Source organism: Microtus pennsylvanicus, chromosome X (assembly GCF_037038515.1).
Source record: "Microtus pennsylvanicus isolate mMicPen1 chromosome X, mMicPen1.hap1, whole genome shotgun sequence".
In the NCBI taxonomy this organism is placed as follows: domain Eukaryota; kingdom Metazoa; phylum Chordata; class Mammalia; order Rodentia; family Cricetidae; genus Microtus; species Microtus pennsylvanicus.
The window spans coordinates 16,306,509-16,323,847 of record NC_134601.1 but is presented as its reverse complement, the minus strand read 5'-3'; the positions used below and the strand labels follow the sequence as shown (position 1 = coordinate 16,323,847).

At 41.6% G+C, this 17,339-nt stretch overlaps 1 protein-coding gene across 3 annotated transcripts in view; it reads right to left on the bottom strand.

The window, feature by feature from the left end:
* The window catches only part of Mtm1 (myotubularin 1), a 128,855-nt gene that overhangs the window by 4,307 nt on the left and 107,209 nt on the right, over positions 1 to 17,339 (bottom strand). For 2 of the 3 annotated variants that reach the window (XM_075957591.1, XM_075957593.1), the window contains exons 12-14: positions 16,777 to 16,869; positions 14,826 to 14,939; positions 7,509 to 7,685 (exon numbers count right to left, since the gene is read on the bottom strand). In XM_075957591.1, coding sequence (XP_075813706.1) covers positions 7,509 to 7,685; positions 14,826 to 14,939; positions 16,777 to 16,869 — 384 coding nt within the window. Of the gene's footprint in view, positions 1 to 7,478; positions 7,686 to 14,825; positions 14,940 to 16,776; positions 16,870 to 17,339 lie in introns of those variants that run through there. The other variant, XM_075957594.1, reaches the window with a different exon arrangement.

Genomic DNA, 17,339 nt, shown 5'->3' with positions numbered 1-17,339 from the left:
GGGAGGACTCACCCTGAATGAGAGTGGCAGCAGGCTATGGGCTGGGAACCCAGACTGAATCATAAGGAGAAAGAGACTGAGCATCAACATTTATCCCTCTCTGTTTTCTGACTGTGGGCCCACTGTGACCAGCTGCCTTGAGCTCCTGCCACCATGTCTGTTCTGCCATGATGGATTGTATTCGCAAACTGTGAACCTGTGTTGTTGTGCCAGGTATTTTTGTCACAGCAACAAGAAAAATGACGACTACAGTCACATTTGTAGTGCCTAGGTATATATGTAAATATGTATAAATATGTATATATGTACATACCCTTTGAAGTAGAAAGGAGTACTGTAATTCAACCTACTGCGGGATTCCAAAGAGTGAATCAGTTGAATACAGCTGCACATGTGTCTGCCCCCATATTTCTACAGGGACTGCTCAGGGTCCACAGCTTTACCAAAGTGCCCTCTTCACCCTGCTTGTACCAAGTACTATTTTCAAAGAAGCCTATGTACTGTTAGAGCAAGCATGCTTGGTGCAGCAGCTAATACCCACTCTGTGCTGCTCAGTACTAGCCTTTGCTTAGCTTTCTGTGCTCGGCTGTGTTCAGTCAGCAAGAAAGCCTGATTTCATGGTCTATATCTTCCAGCAGAGGGAGACAGGCCAACAATAAACAACAATCCGTGAAGTTATCAACTGCTAGAAGATGATCGATACTAGAGAGCAGAACAAGATAGAAGAAGAGTGGACAGGTATGGTGTTGCTGGCCGTCTAATTTGGGAGTGAGACACTAAAGAAGGGATTGAGTTTAGGGGAAAGGCTTGAGAGGGATAAAGGAAGAAGAGAGGCCAATGTGGCTAAAGAACTGTTTCACAAAGGATTTTTGAGACAGGAAAAAGAATAGAGGTACAGGGTCCCCCAAAATACCCAGAAGACTTGGTCCTTGAGTCTGAATGAGATGAGTACCTTCCTAGCCAGTATGGAGAAATGTTGTCCTTAGATGTCAACTTTACAAGGACTGCTTTGGTTGTCATGCTGAGGACAGATTCAGAGGAAGCAAGGGTGGCCCCAGGAGTCCATCCAGAAGTGCACTGCTATCACACAGCTCACCCTCAAGTGATGGCAGAAGCAGACTGAAAACTGCTTGTACTCTGTAGTGCGCGCGCGCGTGTGTTTGTGTTGTGTGGTATTAATTTTATATATGTATGGGTGTTTTGTCTGCATGTATGTATATGCACAATGTGCAAGTCTGATGCCCACAAAGGTCAGAAAAGGGCTTCGCATACCCTAGGACTCGAAATACAGAAAGCTGTGAGCTGCCATGTAGATGCTGGGAATTGAACCCAGGTTCGCTGGAAGAGATCAACAAGTGTTCTTAATTACTGAATTACTTCTCCAGTCCTCCTTCCTCTGACCTATATATTTTGACATCCAAATGGGTTCTCTTGGCACACTGACAGTGCAGTGAGAGAGAGAAAAGCCTCAAAGATGACTTTAGGTTTCCTGATAGGGTAACTGGAATAAAGATGACAACAGGAAGAGGAGTTGGAAGGGACTCTTAGGTGTTCTTTTTGGACGTATGACATTTAATTTTGTATCCTGCCATTATTTACTAAATAATGCCATCTTCTTATTATGCCAAATCTCTACAGCCATGCTGATCTGTTCCTAGGTCATATCAACTTTTGTTTTTATATGTTATCATGCACTAATTATATAAAATAGTTTCATCATAACATTTTTATACATATTATATATTTTGATCCTACTGTTTGTTCCCCACCCCTGCTGATTCCTTTTCTCTTCCTAACTAGTCATCACTTCCTACTTTAATGCCTTTTTTTCCATGGTGACCCAATGAATTTAATTAGGGTTGCTTATAGGAACATGGGGACCTTGTCAGTGGTTGATAGACAGTAAAAAATATCTTCCTCCTCCCCCAGCAACCATTAACTGAGGATAACATCATAGGGATGGGGCAGCGGGGGAGGCCCTCATAGGTTACTCCTCCCTAGCTACCGTTAAGTGCTTATAAATCCTTAGGAGGGGGAGAATCTTATGAGTCCCTCCCCTTAGGTACTGTTAAAGGTTTATTACTTTTCAGGGGGACAGAGCCTCAAGAGTGCCTCCTCTTAGCTACTGTTTACTATCTATTACTTCTCAGGGAGGGGTGGAGCTCATGAGCCCCTTCTATTAGCTGTTAAGTGTTTATAAATTCTTGGGGGCAGGAGGTAAGGACTCATGAGCCACTGTCCTCCAGCTACTGTAGACTGCCTATAAATCCACAGGGGAGGTGGGCATATGAGTACCCCCACTACAGGATTAGGACAAGCACAATCTTATACAGGTCTGGGTCATATAATTCTTGACATATAGGAGGGCAAGTTCTTCCTTGATATTCTCCCAGTTTTGGTTATCTAAAAAAAAATCTTTCCTATGAATATTAAATTTTAGAGTCAATTTGACAACTAGAATCAGCACATATGCTTAGACAAGAAAGATAAATCAGATGTGACAAAATCATTTTTACAGTGGCATGAATGTATAACTATAATGAGTTTTCTAAACTATTAGCAATAAGATATTAATGAAAGATTACAAATGAAAAAGGTCAGTGAAGTAATGAATATAAAATACACAGAAGTTATTAACCTATAGATGCACAAAACAGTTAAAGAATATTAGCAGAGGAGTCCATTTCTGAGAGTATGTAAAGACAAGCAAGCAGTGAAGTCTAAAGTTCAATGACTTCAAATGCTATACCTGAACTTCTCACTTAGAAATGAGTGTGCACCAAACTCAGCACAACATACACAGAATAGGATACTTATCAAAGAAGCATTTTCACAGTCAAATGATTTTCACATTCATATGCCTTTTAACTCTTCTACTAGAAATGACTTAAATACCATACATGTCAGATGGTTTATATGTCACTGGGCCTGTTCTTAACTTTCAGTTACTGAGTATTATGTCACAGCAAGGACTGACTTTAAGAACAGGCTAGGCTGGCCTTCATCAAGGTTAAGAGCTCATTATGGGGAGGGGCTCTATATTCTTTTCTCTTTCAACACGGGTAGTATATAATTGTGTTGTGAATACTGTAGGAGGCCATCAGTGAATGCTTTCTAGGTCCCACAAATGAATAATCACTTAACTTTTAAGTGGTTAAGTACATTTGATGGAGGAGAGTCATCTGTTTTGTGTTGATTTAACCACGTAAAAATGAAAAATTCACAGAGAGTCTGGATTATGTACATTATGTTTTCTTTAAAATTTTTGACTGTGAAGGAGCTAAGTACAGAGAGACATTTCATTATATGGGCTGCCAAGCTAAACCAAAATGGATATCATAAGGGTATGACTTCAAAATTTGGGTCTAAGGATATGATGCTTTGGAAAGGAGTTTCTTCTTTTGTTTTCACAGAGGATGAGACCCTGTGGATTGCTTCTATCCCAATATGGTATGATAGACCATGCCCTCCTGGAAAGGTTTCTGTGAACACCTTCAAAAATTACTTCATTCAACTGCCAACTGAGATAAAACTAGCACAAGGTTATACCATGAAAGACCTAATTAACAGCAGAAAGCAGTTTGGAGAGAAAAAACTGTGCCCATGTTCCCAAATATTGTTTATAAATGTTCTTTTACATTTAAAGGGGGAGATGATATAGATATGAATAATTTACATTGGTATGGATTTTAAGGTCAATTTGTTATTTATATATATGCATATTTCTAATCTTGATTACGCTATTGTGATTATGTAGTTCATTTAAAAATGTAATATATAATTAGGAAATATAGGTTGCTAATAGATAATCATCGATAATAGTCAAGCTTGTAGTCATATTAGTTAGATTATCTAGATATATAAAGATATATTTCAGTTAAATGGGCATTCTTCATATCTTTCAAAGACTGCAAAATATGGCATTTTAATGTTTCAATAACTTAGGGCTTTTCATGACAATGAGACACGTCTGCTCCTGGCAGCACCAATCTACTTCAAGAGGAAGATGGGCATCAAAGAGGCACCTTATGGAGTTTGATAGCCATTTGGGCAGGAAGCTGCTCTTGCCTGGACTGTAGCATAAACTGGACACAGAGAACCCACAGAGAGAGGACTGCTGAACTTGCCTAAAGGTGAGATGGTCTTTCGGGGTTCCTGACTCATGAAAGAGTCTGCGAGACATTCTGCAGGACACAGCAGATAGTGACTAAACTGTCTTTGAAATTTCCTGCTTCATGAAAATGTCTTCTGGATACTATGGGCCTGAAGGCTGAAGATGGATGCCCCAATGGTACAAAAGAACTTTGGTTGGCTGTCCAGGCAGCGAGATGTCTCTGTCATTTCTAGTGTTTAAAGTTTCTTATTTCTTGTTTACTTAGATAATATTATATCCTTCTGGAGTCTTTGATGGAATTAAAGAATGGATAGATAATTATAATTTTCCTTAGTTATGATAAAAGATAAATAGATATAAATATTGTAACTGTAATTCTTGCTTGATAACTGTTTTGTTATATGTAATCTTTCTATGTTAAAGTGAAAGCCTTTCTTTTTTGTTTAAACAGAAAAAGGGGAAATGATGGAGGACAGTGATCTGTTTTGTGTTGATTTCATTGGTTAAATAAATAAACTGCCTTGGCCCTTTAATAGGATAGAAAATTAGGTAGGCGGAGTAGACAGAACAGAATGCTGGGAGAAAGAAGCTGAGTCAGCAGTCGCCATGATTCTCTCCGAGGCAGACGCAGGTTAAGAATCTTCTTGGTAAGCCACCAGCTCTGTGTAATGTGCTACACAGATTATTAGAAATGGGTTAATCAAGATGTGAGAATTAGCCAATAAGAGGCTAGAACTAATGGGCCAAGCAATGTTTAAAAGAATACAGTTTCCGTGTAATTATTTTGGGTGTAAGGCTAACCATGCGGGTGGCTGGGCGCTGGGAACGCTGCCCACCGCTCCTAACTACATACATTCTTTCAGTTTTAAATTATAAAATTTAGAAAGTCCTATGTGATTAGTTCTACACAAGCAGATCTCTAAAGATCTCACATACTTAACTCACACTTCTATTGTCAGCTTCATCTGAGGGCGCTGCAGCACCAGCTTATGTGCCCCTGCCATCCTGGGGAGTCTTGTGGGCAAAGATTATCTCTTCCTAATCCCTGTATTCTCCAAGTTCAGGCCACACAGGGATACTCAGTATTTTGCAGAAGAAAATATGAAGTGTCCAGGGACATCAATTTGTGTAGGAATATTATAAGTCAGAAACATCTACACAGGGAAGGTAATGCTTCTGAACAGATGCCAATAGACCATGATATACAGGAAATTAACGTCTGAAAGAAAAAGTTCCCTCAAAGAATGAACATTCTTGTTTGTCCAAGTTCCAATTTGCTAAACCCTTGGAGAATATGGAGTGGGGGGTACTTTATAGGATGTTCTGATGATGACATCACCTCAAACTTGCCTCATCAGCAAAATGAAATAAAACCAATCAAAAGGTACCAAACCAAATGGCTTATCACATAATCATTGTTAACTTTTATAGTCAGAAATGAATTAGCCAAAATTCCTTATACTTCACAAATTCCGACAAGTACAAATGGAGAGGTGATTGTATGTGTGTGCGGGTATGTGTACATGTGCTCTGTTTATTGATTTATTTAGAGACAGAGTATCACTGTCTAGTCCTGGCTGACCTAAGCACCCCATGTAGTCTAGGCTGGAGTCAAACTTGCAGAGATCTGCCTGTCTCTGCCTTTAAAGTGCTGGATGACAGATATGAGCTACCATGCCCATCTTATAGTTTTAATTGTAAAATAAACATGTGTTCTGTAATGGCCATCACTTGCTACCTGACATTCTAAATGCCAGAACTACTGTTCAGGATATTCCCTCAAAGTACTGCTCAAATTCCAAACTACACAGGCAAATATTCTCAAGCTCTGGCACCTGTCACTTTCCAAAAAGAATACATACTTCTAACAGGGCCTCATTACAAAAGCCTTTCACAGTGAGGGTGCCAGGCTGAAATGAGTAATTCCCCAGTGAGTGTGAGGCACAGGATGGTGTCCAGCCAGAGCAAGTGTGGAGAAGCCAGTGACATCAAGAATGAAGCTCTCTGCTTTGCCACCCCAGCCCACTACTAATGGGATTACAGCCGAGGCTCTGGCAAGGCTGTACTGTGCAGGTAGTCAATGCCCTGTGCCACAGCACAATATGCAAAAGTCTACCAAGAACTACCACAAACACTAGAAGACTCAGAACAAAGCCGGGAGTAGAGGCACTTTTCTTCTGAGCCTTATTAAATAGGTTGCATTTTCTTCTGGTTTAGGGTAAAGTTGTAAAAAGGGAAAACCCATGGAAATGAATGTATGTATATGTGTGCTGTGGGATAGTGGTCTTCTACCTGGTAAAGATTTGTCACTTGTATTGCTTTAATATAATGCTAATTGGCCAGTAGCCAGGCAGGAAGTATATAGAAGGGGAGACCAGGTAGAAGTATAGGCAGGGCAACCAGAACAGGAGAATTCTGGGAAGAGGAAAGGCTGAGTCTGCAGTTATCACCCAGATGCAGAGGAAGCAAGGTGAGACTGCCTTGCTGATAAAAGGTACCAAGCCACATGGTTAATACAGACAAGAATTATAGGTTAATGTAAGTTATAAGAGTTAATAAGAATCCAGGGCTAATAGGCCAATCAGTTTATAATTAATGTAAGCCTCTGTATGTTTCTTTGGGGCTAAATGGCTGCAGAACCTGGTGGAACAGAAACCTTTGGTAACATATATGTATGTATGTATCTATGTATGTATTTATTTATTTTCTCCTCCCTCTCCTCTCTTTACCTTCCCTTTCCATTCATCCCCCCTCCCCTTCCCTCTTCTCCCTTCCTCTTTCTTTCTCTTCCCTCCTTCCTTCCTGTCTCTTTCCTTACCTCCCCTCCCTTTCCCCCTTTTCCTCTCTATCTCTTCCCTCCATCTCCTTCCTTTTCTATCCATCTCTACCCCTTTCCTGTTTTTTCCCCTTTTGAAATTTCTTTATTTAAATGTGAGGTTTTTCACTTGAAAAATCTGCTTCCACGTAAACTGATAAGTAACTATCTAAATTTACTAACCTTATTGGTGTATTGGTATCTTTCTTTTAGATATAGAGATATTCAGTGCACAAGATGTTGAGGAATTATGCACAGAGTCTTCTAATAATGTGTAAGAATTTCAGGTGATTAGGGGAGATCCTTAGCTAGGAAAACTTAGAAACTTTCTAGAGTTTTAAAATGGCTTACATTATGATTAAAGAAATTACAGCATTCATTTGAGCAGAGAAATATAAGTTTAACTTCAAAATTCATGGTTTAGTAATTCACAACAATTTTAAAGTAGGGTTAGTTTAAAAGCAAGTGTTTTCTTTATTATGTTTGTTCTTAGATTGTGAACAAACCACCAGCACAGTAAATAGCATCATTTAGCTGGGGTAGACCCATTCAGTCTAGCGAGGCTGTCTTTTCACTTACTTGTTGCTTGATTCTGGGATTCCATCGAATGTAGTAATTCACCCACAGTTCCAAGTGACGCATACTGGCAACTGGATATAAAACCCGATTGATTTCTTTTGTATAGAAGGGATTTTTGAATTTGTCTTTATTGCTGTTAATTAGCGACCATACAGAAACTGTTCTTTCTGTAACTTTCTACAGAGAGAGAAAGCAGAAAGGTAAACACACTCACAAACCATCCTGCAGCCTGTGGCAACGAAGGGCACATTTACATGATCCTCCAGAATAGCAAAAAAAAAAATCAGCTGAGTGTTTGCATCCACTATTGATATTTGCATAGATAACTGCCTAGCTGAGAGCCAGTGTTTAGCTCTCTTTTTCTTTTTTTCAAGAAAGGGTTTCTCTGTGTACAACAGCCCTAGCTGTCCTGGAACTAGTTCTTGTAGACCTGGAAGGCCTTGAGTCTCCCTCTGCTTCATGAGTGCTGGGATTAAAGGTTTGTGCCACCACCTCCTGGCTACATCTTTTTTTTTTCATTCATCTGTCCATGTGCATTTAAGGTGATTTCAGATCCGACTCTTGGCTTTTGTGAGTAGTGTTTCTGTAATAGGAATGAATGCACTTATCTCTTCTACATACCAACTTGATTTCTTTGTTCCTTTTTTGTGCTACTTGGGTTTGAATACAAGACCACTAGGTCTATAACCAGACTATTTTAATAATATTTTACCTTTATTTAAGAAAAAGTATTTAGTGTAATGTGTGAGTGCAGGCACATGGATGCCATAGCCCGAGTACAGAGCACAGAGAACAACTCTGTGGAGTTGATTCTTTCCTTCAAACTTTACATTGGCTTTAGGGATCTGTGCTGGATAGTTTTATCTCAGCTTGACACAAATTAGGGTCATCAGAGAGGCGGGAATCCCATTTGAAAAAAAACACTTCTATGTAGACAAGCTGATGGAGGAAGGTCATTGGTTAAAAAAATAAAGAAACTGCTTGGCTGGCCCTCATAGGTTAGAACACAGGTGGGTGGAGAAAACAGAACAGAACGCTGGGAGGAAGAGGAAGTGAGCTCAGACTCCACAGCTCTCCTCTGGGGAGCAGACGCCTCAGAAGAGACGCCATGCTCCTGGCTCCTGGGCAGACACATGTGATGAAGCTCAGACCCAAAATGGATGTAGGCTAGAATCTTCCCAGTAAGCGCACCTAGCTGTGCTACATAGAATATTAGAAATGGGCTAGTCCAGGTGCGAGAGTTAGCCTAGAAGAGGCTAGACAGAAATGGGCCAAGCAGTGTTTAAATGAATACAGTTTGTGTGTTGTTATTTCAGGGCATAAGCTAGCCAGGCAGCTGGGGTGCTGGGGACGCAGCCCCGCCCCTATCACTACAACAAGCCTGTAGGGCATTTTCTTAAATATTGATTAATGTAGGAGGGCCCAGGCCATGGTGGATGGTGCCATCCTTGGGCTGATGGTCCTGGGTTCTATAAGAAAGCAGGCTGAGCAAGCTGTTGAAGGAGGCTGCTTGTTCATCCTGGCTGTCCAGAACTGAAACAATCACACAGAAACTGTATTATTTAAATCACCGCTTGGCCCATTAGCTCTAGCTTCTTATTGGCTAATTCTTACATCTTAATTTAACCCATTTCTAGTAATCTGTGTAAACCAGGTGGTGGTGGCACACACCTTTAATCCCAGGCAGATCTCTTTGAGTTTGAGGCCAGCCTGGTCTACAAGAGCTAATTCCCAGTCAGCCTCCAAAGCTACAGAGAAACCCTGTCTCGAAAAACCAGAAAAGAGAAAGAAAGAAAGAAGTGTAAATTTAGCATACAACCTCAAAATTTCACTTCTGGGTTGTATTTTTAAAAGAACTGGAGGTGGGGGAGCTAGGTGTGGTAGCTCAAGCCCATAATCCCAGCAGTTGAGAGGTTAACATAGGAGGACCACAAGTTTCAGGCCAGTTGAGTTCCATACTGAGTTCCAAAGTAGGCTGGCCTACATATTAAGACCCTGTCGCCACCCAAAATAAACATGCAGTCACATCAATGTATAGCCTAAAATTAAATTCAGGATATGGGTATAAGGCATATATAAAATATAATTGAATTTTATGTTTTGACTGCATTCTATCTTTAAGATATCTCATTATGCATATGCAAATATTCCAAAATCAGAACAAAATTCATAAAGCCAAAGCATTTCTGGTACCAAGAATTTGTGTTTTTGTTGTTTGATTGCTTACTTGCTTGCTTGGTTGGTTTTGGTTTTTCAAGGCAGGGTTTCTCTGTGTAGCTTTGGAGCCTGTCCTGGAACTTGCTTTGTAGACCAGGCTGGACTCAAACTCACAGAGATCCGCCTGCCTCTGCCTCCAGAGTGCTGGGATTAAAGATGTGTGCCACTACCACCTGGTCCAAAAATTTGAAATATGAGGTAGATACTCATACTGTATTTGCAAAGAAATAGAAATCAAGGCAACTTGGGATTCTTCTGTGACAATATTGCATAGAAGACTTTCAAGGAAAGTGCTTCAAGCCAGCTTTCTGCACCTGCCACCTATCTATGAAAGGAAAACAAAGATCTTCACAGACATACACAGCTTCAAGAATGAGCTACTTTGTGGGCTGGGGAGTTAGCTCCATCAGTATAACTTACCTTGCAAGCATGAGGGCCTTAGTTCAATCCCCAGAACCCACATAAAGCCCTAAGCAAATGGGGTATACAAATAATCCAGCACTGTGCATGTGGAGACTGGAGGATGCCGAGATCTAACTGGCCATTCTAGCCCACTGGTAAGCTCTAGGGCAATGAAAGGCCCCGTCTTTAAAGAGATGGAGAGCATTTCTTAGGATGACACCTAGATTAGTGGCTGACCTGCATGCAATTATATGTGTGCATTTGCACCTGCACACACAAACTCATATTTAAAAAATGACCCACTTCCCCAAATGCACCTTCCTGTGGAAGTGACCAAAATAATGCACCCAGGAAAAGAAAGTAAGGCTGCACAGTATTCCAAGAGTGACAATTCCAGCAAGGTAAAGGAACAACTGGTGTAGATTGAAGGTTCTGTGACGGAGACATTGGGGTCATCTGATGTGCTTAAGATTCTTCAGGGGCATGTGACACAGTAAGGAGAGTTTGGAGTTGAGTTAGTAAACAGACAGTTGTGAAAGCAAGAGAAAATCAGTGCCTGCAGGAAAAGGAATGAAATCACAGGACAGAGGCTGAGAGTGCAGCTGCAAACAGCAGGTGCTTAGTCATCAGAATCCAACTGCTAAATGCTGAGCTAATCAGAGCCGTGCTATGGATTGGAGATGTGTGGCAGAAAAAAAATTAGTCTGTCTGTGGGGCAGGAATAGGGGAAAGGAAGACATTGTGACCATGCCAGTAGTTAACACCTGCAACTGAATAGCTATGCAGTAGCAATAAAGGCATGCACTTGGGAGATAAGAAGACAAGTACCAGATAAATCAATTCAAAACACAAGTTGGCTCAAGCTTCATGGAAGACAGTATGAAGATTCTTCGGGAAATTAAAAACAGAACCACTCTGTGATCCAGAAAGCCTGCTACTACTGGTTGTATATCCAAAAGAAATCAAAGCCAGGCCTGGTGTAGCAGGCCTGTGATCCCAGCTACTATGGAGACTGAGGTAGGAGGATCATAAATTAAAAGACTATCTGGGCTACAAAACAAGATCAAGGCTGGTCTGGTGACTTGGTGAGACCTTGTCTCATTTTTCTTAAATAGGGGGTAGAGAGATGACCTAGTGGGTGAGTAAAAGTGCTCACCTTGAAATCCTGGTGACCTGAGTTCATTGCTGTCTTAGTCAGAGTTTCTATTACTGTGATGAAATAGCATGACCAAAGCAAATTGTGTGTGTTTGGGTGTCTGTGTGTGTGTCTGCATGTATTTTGATGGGCTGTGTTTACCTGGCTTACACTTTACATAGTCCATCACTGAGGGAAGCTAGGACAGGAAGTCAAACAGGACAAGAACCTGGAGGCGGGAGCTGATGCAGAAGCCATGGAGGGGTGCTGCTTATTTATTCCCTACTTACTTTAGCGCTTGCTCTCCATAGCTTGCTCAGCCTGCTTTCTTATAGAACCCAGGACCACCAGCCCAAGGATGGCACCACCCACAATGGGCTGGGCCTTCCCTCATCAATCAATATTTAAGAAAATGCTCTACATGCTTATTCCAGGACAGGCTCCAAAGCTACACAGAGAAACCCTGCCTTGAAAAACCAAAACCAACCAAGCAAGCAAGTAAGCAATCAAACAACAAAAACACAAATTCTTGGTACCAGAAATGCTTTGGCTTTATGAATTTTGTTCTGATTTTGGAATATTTGCATATGCATAATGAGATATCTTAAAGATAGAATGCAGTCAAAACTTAAAATTCAATTATATTTTATATATGCCTTATACCCATATCCTGAATTTAATTTTAGGCTATACATTGATGTGACTGCATGTTTATTTTGGGTGGCGACAGGGTCTTAATATGTAGGCCAGCCTACTTTGGAACTCAATATGGAACTCAACTGGCCTGAAACTTGTGGTCCTCCTATGTTAACCTCTCAACTGCTGGGATTATGGGCTTGAGCTACCACGCCTAGCTCCCCCACCTCCAGTTCTTTTAAAAATACAACCCAGAAGTGAAATTTTGGGGTTGTATGCTAAATTTACACTTCTTTCTTTCTTTCTTCCTTCCTTCCTTCCTTCCTTCCTTCCTTCCTTCCTTCCTTCCTTCCTTCCTTCCTTCCTTTCTTTCTTTCTTTCTTTCTCTTTTCTGGTTTTTCGAGACAGGGTTTCTCTGTAGCTTTGGAGGCTGACTGGGAATTAGCTCTTGTAGACCAGGCTGACCTCAAACTCAAAGAGATCTGCCTGGGATTAAAGGTGTATGCCACCACCACCTGGTTTACACAGATTACTAGAAATGGGTTAAATTAAGATGTAAGAATTAGCCAATAAGAAGCTAGAGCTAATGGGCCAAGCGGTGATTTAAATAATACAGTTTCTGTGTGATTGTTTCAGTTCTGGGCAGCCAGGATGAACAAGCAGCTTCCTTCAACAGCTTGCTCAGCCTGCTTTCTTATAGAACCCAGGACCATCAGCCCAAGGATGGCACCATCCACCATGGCCTGGGCCCTCCTACATCAATCAATATTTAAGAAAATGCCCTACAGGCTTGTCTACATAGAAGTGTTTTTTTTTTTCAAATGGGGTTCCCGCCTCTCTGATGACCTTAATTTGTGTCAAGCTGAGATAAAACTATCCAGCACAGATCCCTAAAGCCAATGTAAAGTTTGAAGGAAAGAATCAACTCCACAGAGTTGTTCTCTGTGCTCTGTACTTGGGCTATGGCATCCATGTGCCTGCACTCACACATTACACTAAATACTTTTTCTTAAATAAAGGTAAAATATTATTAAAATAGTCTGGTTATAGACCTAGTGGTCTTGTATTCAAACCCAAGTAGCACAAAAAAGGAACAAAGAAATCAAGTTGGTATGTAGAAGAGATAAGTGCATTCATTCCTATTACAGAAACACTACTCACAAAATCCAAGAGTCGGATCTGAAATCACCTTAAATGCACATGGGCAGATGAATGAAAAAAAAAAAGATGTAGCCGGGAGGTGGTGGCACAAACCTTTAATCCTAGCACTCATGAAGCAGAGGGAGGCGGATCTCAGTGAGCTCAAGGCCTTCCTGGTCTACAAGAGCTAGTTCCAGGATTAAAGGTGTATGCCGCCACCAGCTGGCTTACATTTCCCTTTTTAAGATGCACTGTTTTCCATTCCCTTACTAGTTTATGAGAGTTTTTTTATCTCCCAGAGAGATACAGAATAAGTACCTGGTTCTAGAACACTTGGAGCAAGTCACGATTGCTACTTTTTCCTCGGAGGGAACCTCTGCCAGGGTCCTTAACCTCCACAGAGGGATGGAGGAGAAAGGGGTAGCTTATTCCAACCAGGTTTTCTTCGTGTTACTTCTCACTTTGTCCCAGATAATATGATGGCAGGGTTCAGCCCTGGGCCCAGCTAGGTCTTCTGCAATACAGAGTGGCTTCTCTGCTGCGGCTTTCAGATTTCGCTTTCTTAAGCTACAATATTTGTTACATATCTATTGGCTTTTCTCCTTCTATTTTTTCTGTAATTTTCTCCTTTTTCTATTTTTATAGGTTCACGCCCTTCCACTTTTTTTAAAAAAATATTTATTTATTTATTATGTATACAATAGTCTGTCTGTGTGTATGCCTGCAGGTCAGAAGAGGGCACCAGACCTCATTACAGATGGTTGTGAGCCACCATGTGGTTGCTGGGAATTGAACTCAGGACCTTTGGAAGAGCAGGCAATGCTCTTAACCTCTGAGCCATCTCTCCAGCCCCCCCTTCCACTTTTTAACTGGACTTAAAATCCACTCCAAGAGTTGTAACCCATAACTGTAATTTTTAATGAGGCCAAGAACCTGAGCATACATAGGTCAGGGGCCCAGGGAAAAACCTACTACTCTCAGTCTCCTAAATAAATATAACAATAAAATGATGTCTTATGACACATTGCTAAATCTAAAGATCAGTGAGCACTCAGCTCATACCAGAGAAGCTGCTTCTTGCTGTAGACGGTAATTAACACAGAGACTCATAACTGCACAAAGTATATAAAGGGAGAGATTTTGGAGTATTTGGCCCCAAATCGGATGTTTTTATCAAATCCCCCATTCCAAGCTCAGGAGTCTATGCAGAAGAGGACGTGGAATGTCTATAAGGAGCAGTGTTGGTGAATGACTTCCGTGAAACAGCAAGTTCCAGATACATATGAACTCCAAGAGACTGTGACGCCATGGACAACTGCACAATTTCAAGTCAGACAAAAGCCCAGAAAGAAGTGCACACAAATTGCCACCCCTCACCAAGAAGGTATTTTAAAATGATAGCTGTTGGGAAAGGGAAACATCAGTTTTCATCAATGGACTGTGACCCAGGGTCCCATGTTTTTAGTATCCATTTTTTTTCTCTCTCCTTCCCCACATCCTTCCCTCCTTCATTTTGAGGAGAGAAAGACTATCAAGTGAGATGGGTAAGGGAGGGTGTAAGAACTGGAAGGATCTGGAGGACTGGAAAGAATAGTATCAAAATATGTTACCTGAAATTCTCAAAGAATAAATTTTAAATTTCCTTTTACATTACTTTCGCTGCAGCCCCACAGGGGAAACTTGTATACCTTAAAATCCCCCCACTCCTCAGGGAAGCACCAGTCTTTCATATTCTTCCTAGAGTCACTTTGTAAAGCCTTCACAAAAACCATTAGTGTTTTGCTTACCTGTTTCTCTCGAGCTGATTCACAGTTAAATAAGAAAGTACCAAATCGACAGCTATACAGATGATCCAAGATCGTAATCAAAAAGCGTTCATTGAACTCAAAAGCTGTGGGGAACTAGATAAGAACAAACAAACGAGCAGAACGTGAAAAATAGTCTGTTCTTTCAAGGAAGAAAAAATGCATTGTTTCTACCAAACCAGAGTATCAAAGTAAGAATTTATGGTGTAATATTGTTCACTTTGAATGAAAAGAAACACACAAATACATATATACATTATGGGAAGAGAAGAAGCAGAGATGGGCAGGAAGAGTGACTAAATGCTGCCACACTGCAGAACTCTGGGAAGGCCAGCAGAGACTGCCGTTTGCACACATAGCCACGCTGCAGAACTCTGGGAAGGCCAGCAGAGACTACCATTTGCACACATTGCCACACTGCAGAACTCTGGGAAGGCCAGCAGAGACTACCATTTGCACACATTGCCACGCTGCAGAACTCTGGGAAGGCCAGCAGAGACTACCATTTGCACACATTGCCACGCTGCAGAACTCTGGGAAGGCCAGCAGAGACTACCATTTGCACACATTGCCACGCTGCAGAACTCTGGGAAGGCCAGCAGAGACTGCCATTTGCACACATTGCCACACTGCAGAACTCTGGGAAGGCCAGCAGAGACTACCATTTGCACACATTGCCACGCTGCAGAACTCTGGGAAGGCCAGCAGAGACTACCATTTGCACACATTGCCACGCTGCAGAACTCTGGGAAGGCCAGCAGAGACTACCATTTGCACACATTGCCACGCTGCAGAACTCTGGGAAGGCCAGCAGAGACTACCATTTGCACACATTGCCACGCTGCAGAACTCTGGGAAGGCCAGCAGAGACTACCATTTGCACACATTGCCACGCTGCAGAACTCTGGGAAGGCCAGCAGAGACTACCATTTGCACACATTGCCACGCTGCAGAACTCTGGGAAGGCCAGCAGAGACTACCATTTGCACACATTGCCACGCTGCAGAACTCTGGGAAGGCCAGCAGAGACTACCATTTGCACACATTGCCACGCTGCAGAACTCTGGGAAGGCCAGCAGAGACTGCCGTTTGCACACATAGCCACACTGCAGAACTCTGGGAAGGCCAGCAGAGACTACCATTTGCACACATTGCCACGCTGCAGAACTCTGGGAAGGCCAGCAGAGACTACCATTTGCACACATTGCCACACTGCAGAACTCTGGGAAGGCCAGCAGAGACTGCCATTTGCACACATTGCCACACTGCAGAACTCTGGGAAGGCCAGCAGAGACTACCATTTGCACACATTGCCACGCTGCAGAACTCTGGGAAGGCCAGCAGAGACTACCATTTGCACACATTGCCACACTGCAGAACTCTGGGAAGGCCAGCAGAGACTACCATTTGCACACATTGCCACGCTGCAGAACTCTGGGAAGGCCAGCAGAGACTGCCATTTGCACACATTGCCACACTGCAGAACTCTGGGAAGGCCAGCAGAGACTGCCATTTGCACACATAGCAGGGGATTTTTTTTTCTCTTGCACTTCATATAAGAGTAACACACTTTAATATGTATCAATTCAAGGAAGAAAAAGGAAAAAATGGCCAAAAGTACAGTGTATAAAGTAGTACAGGTTAGCTGGCACAGAAATGCCAGGCACTGGCAGTCCTGCTGACCTTCCATTAGAATAGGTAATCCAGTGAAAATTTACTTTTATAAATTTTATGTGGAGTATTACAAACATACATAGTGGTAGTGATTAAAAAATGTATTCCTATGTCTCCATTGCTGGGATTCAATCACGATTCGTTCATAGCCAGGCCTGTTTCATTTTTACTTCTGCCCTGCATTATTTTGTAGGCAAACTTCACATGTTATAATACACTATTTAAACATTAAGAGTATATTCATTCCACATATTCTTACCTGTTTTGACATCTGCCACACACAGTCAATAAACTGGAGGAAAATAGGAGATCGGTCAGCATCAGCATGATTTTTATCACCATGACCTATTCTCTGGAATGAATTGATGAAGATGATTTAATTCACAGGTACAAAACAGAGAAAGTATATAACTTACAAAATGCCACAATGCAACTCAGCAACCTGACTTCTAAATGCCAAGCTCGTCAGACAGTAAACTTTGTGTGTTGCCATGGAAATACAGAGAAACAACAGATGATTTCATAATAATGGCAATTTTAAAGATTTACTTGTGTGTTTGGTGTATGTATGTGCACAACTTCTACATGTCCATGGAAGTCAGAGATCAACTTTCAAGGGTTCACTCTGTCCTTCTAGAAAGTGAGTCCCTAGGACTGAACTCATGTCATTAGGCCTGATGGGAAGCACCTGAGCCATTTCACCATCTGAATAATGACAATTCAGTGAGGGGCTGGAGGAGGAATTTAGTCAATTAAGAGCTAGTTGTGCAAGCACAAGGACCTGAGTTTAATCTCTATTATTCATGGCAAAATCAACCAACC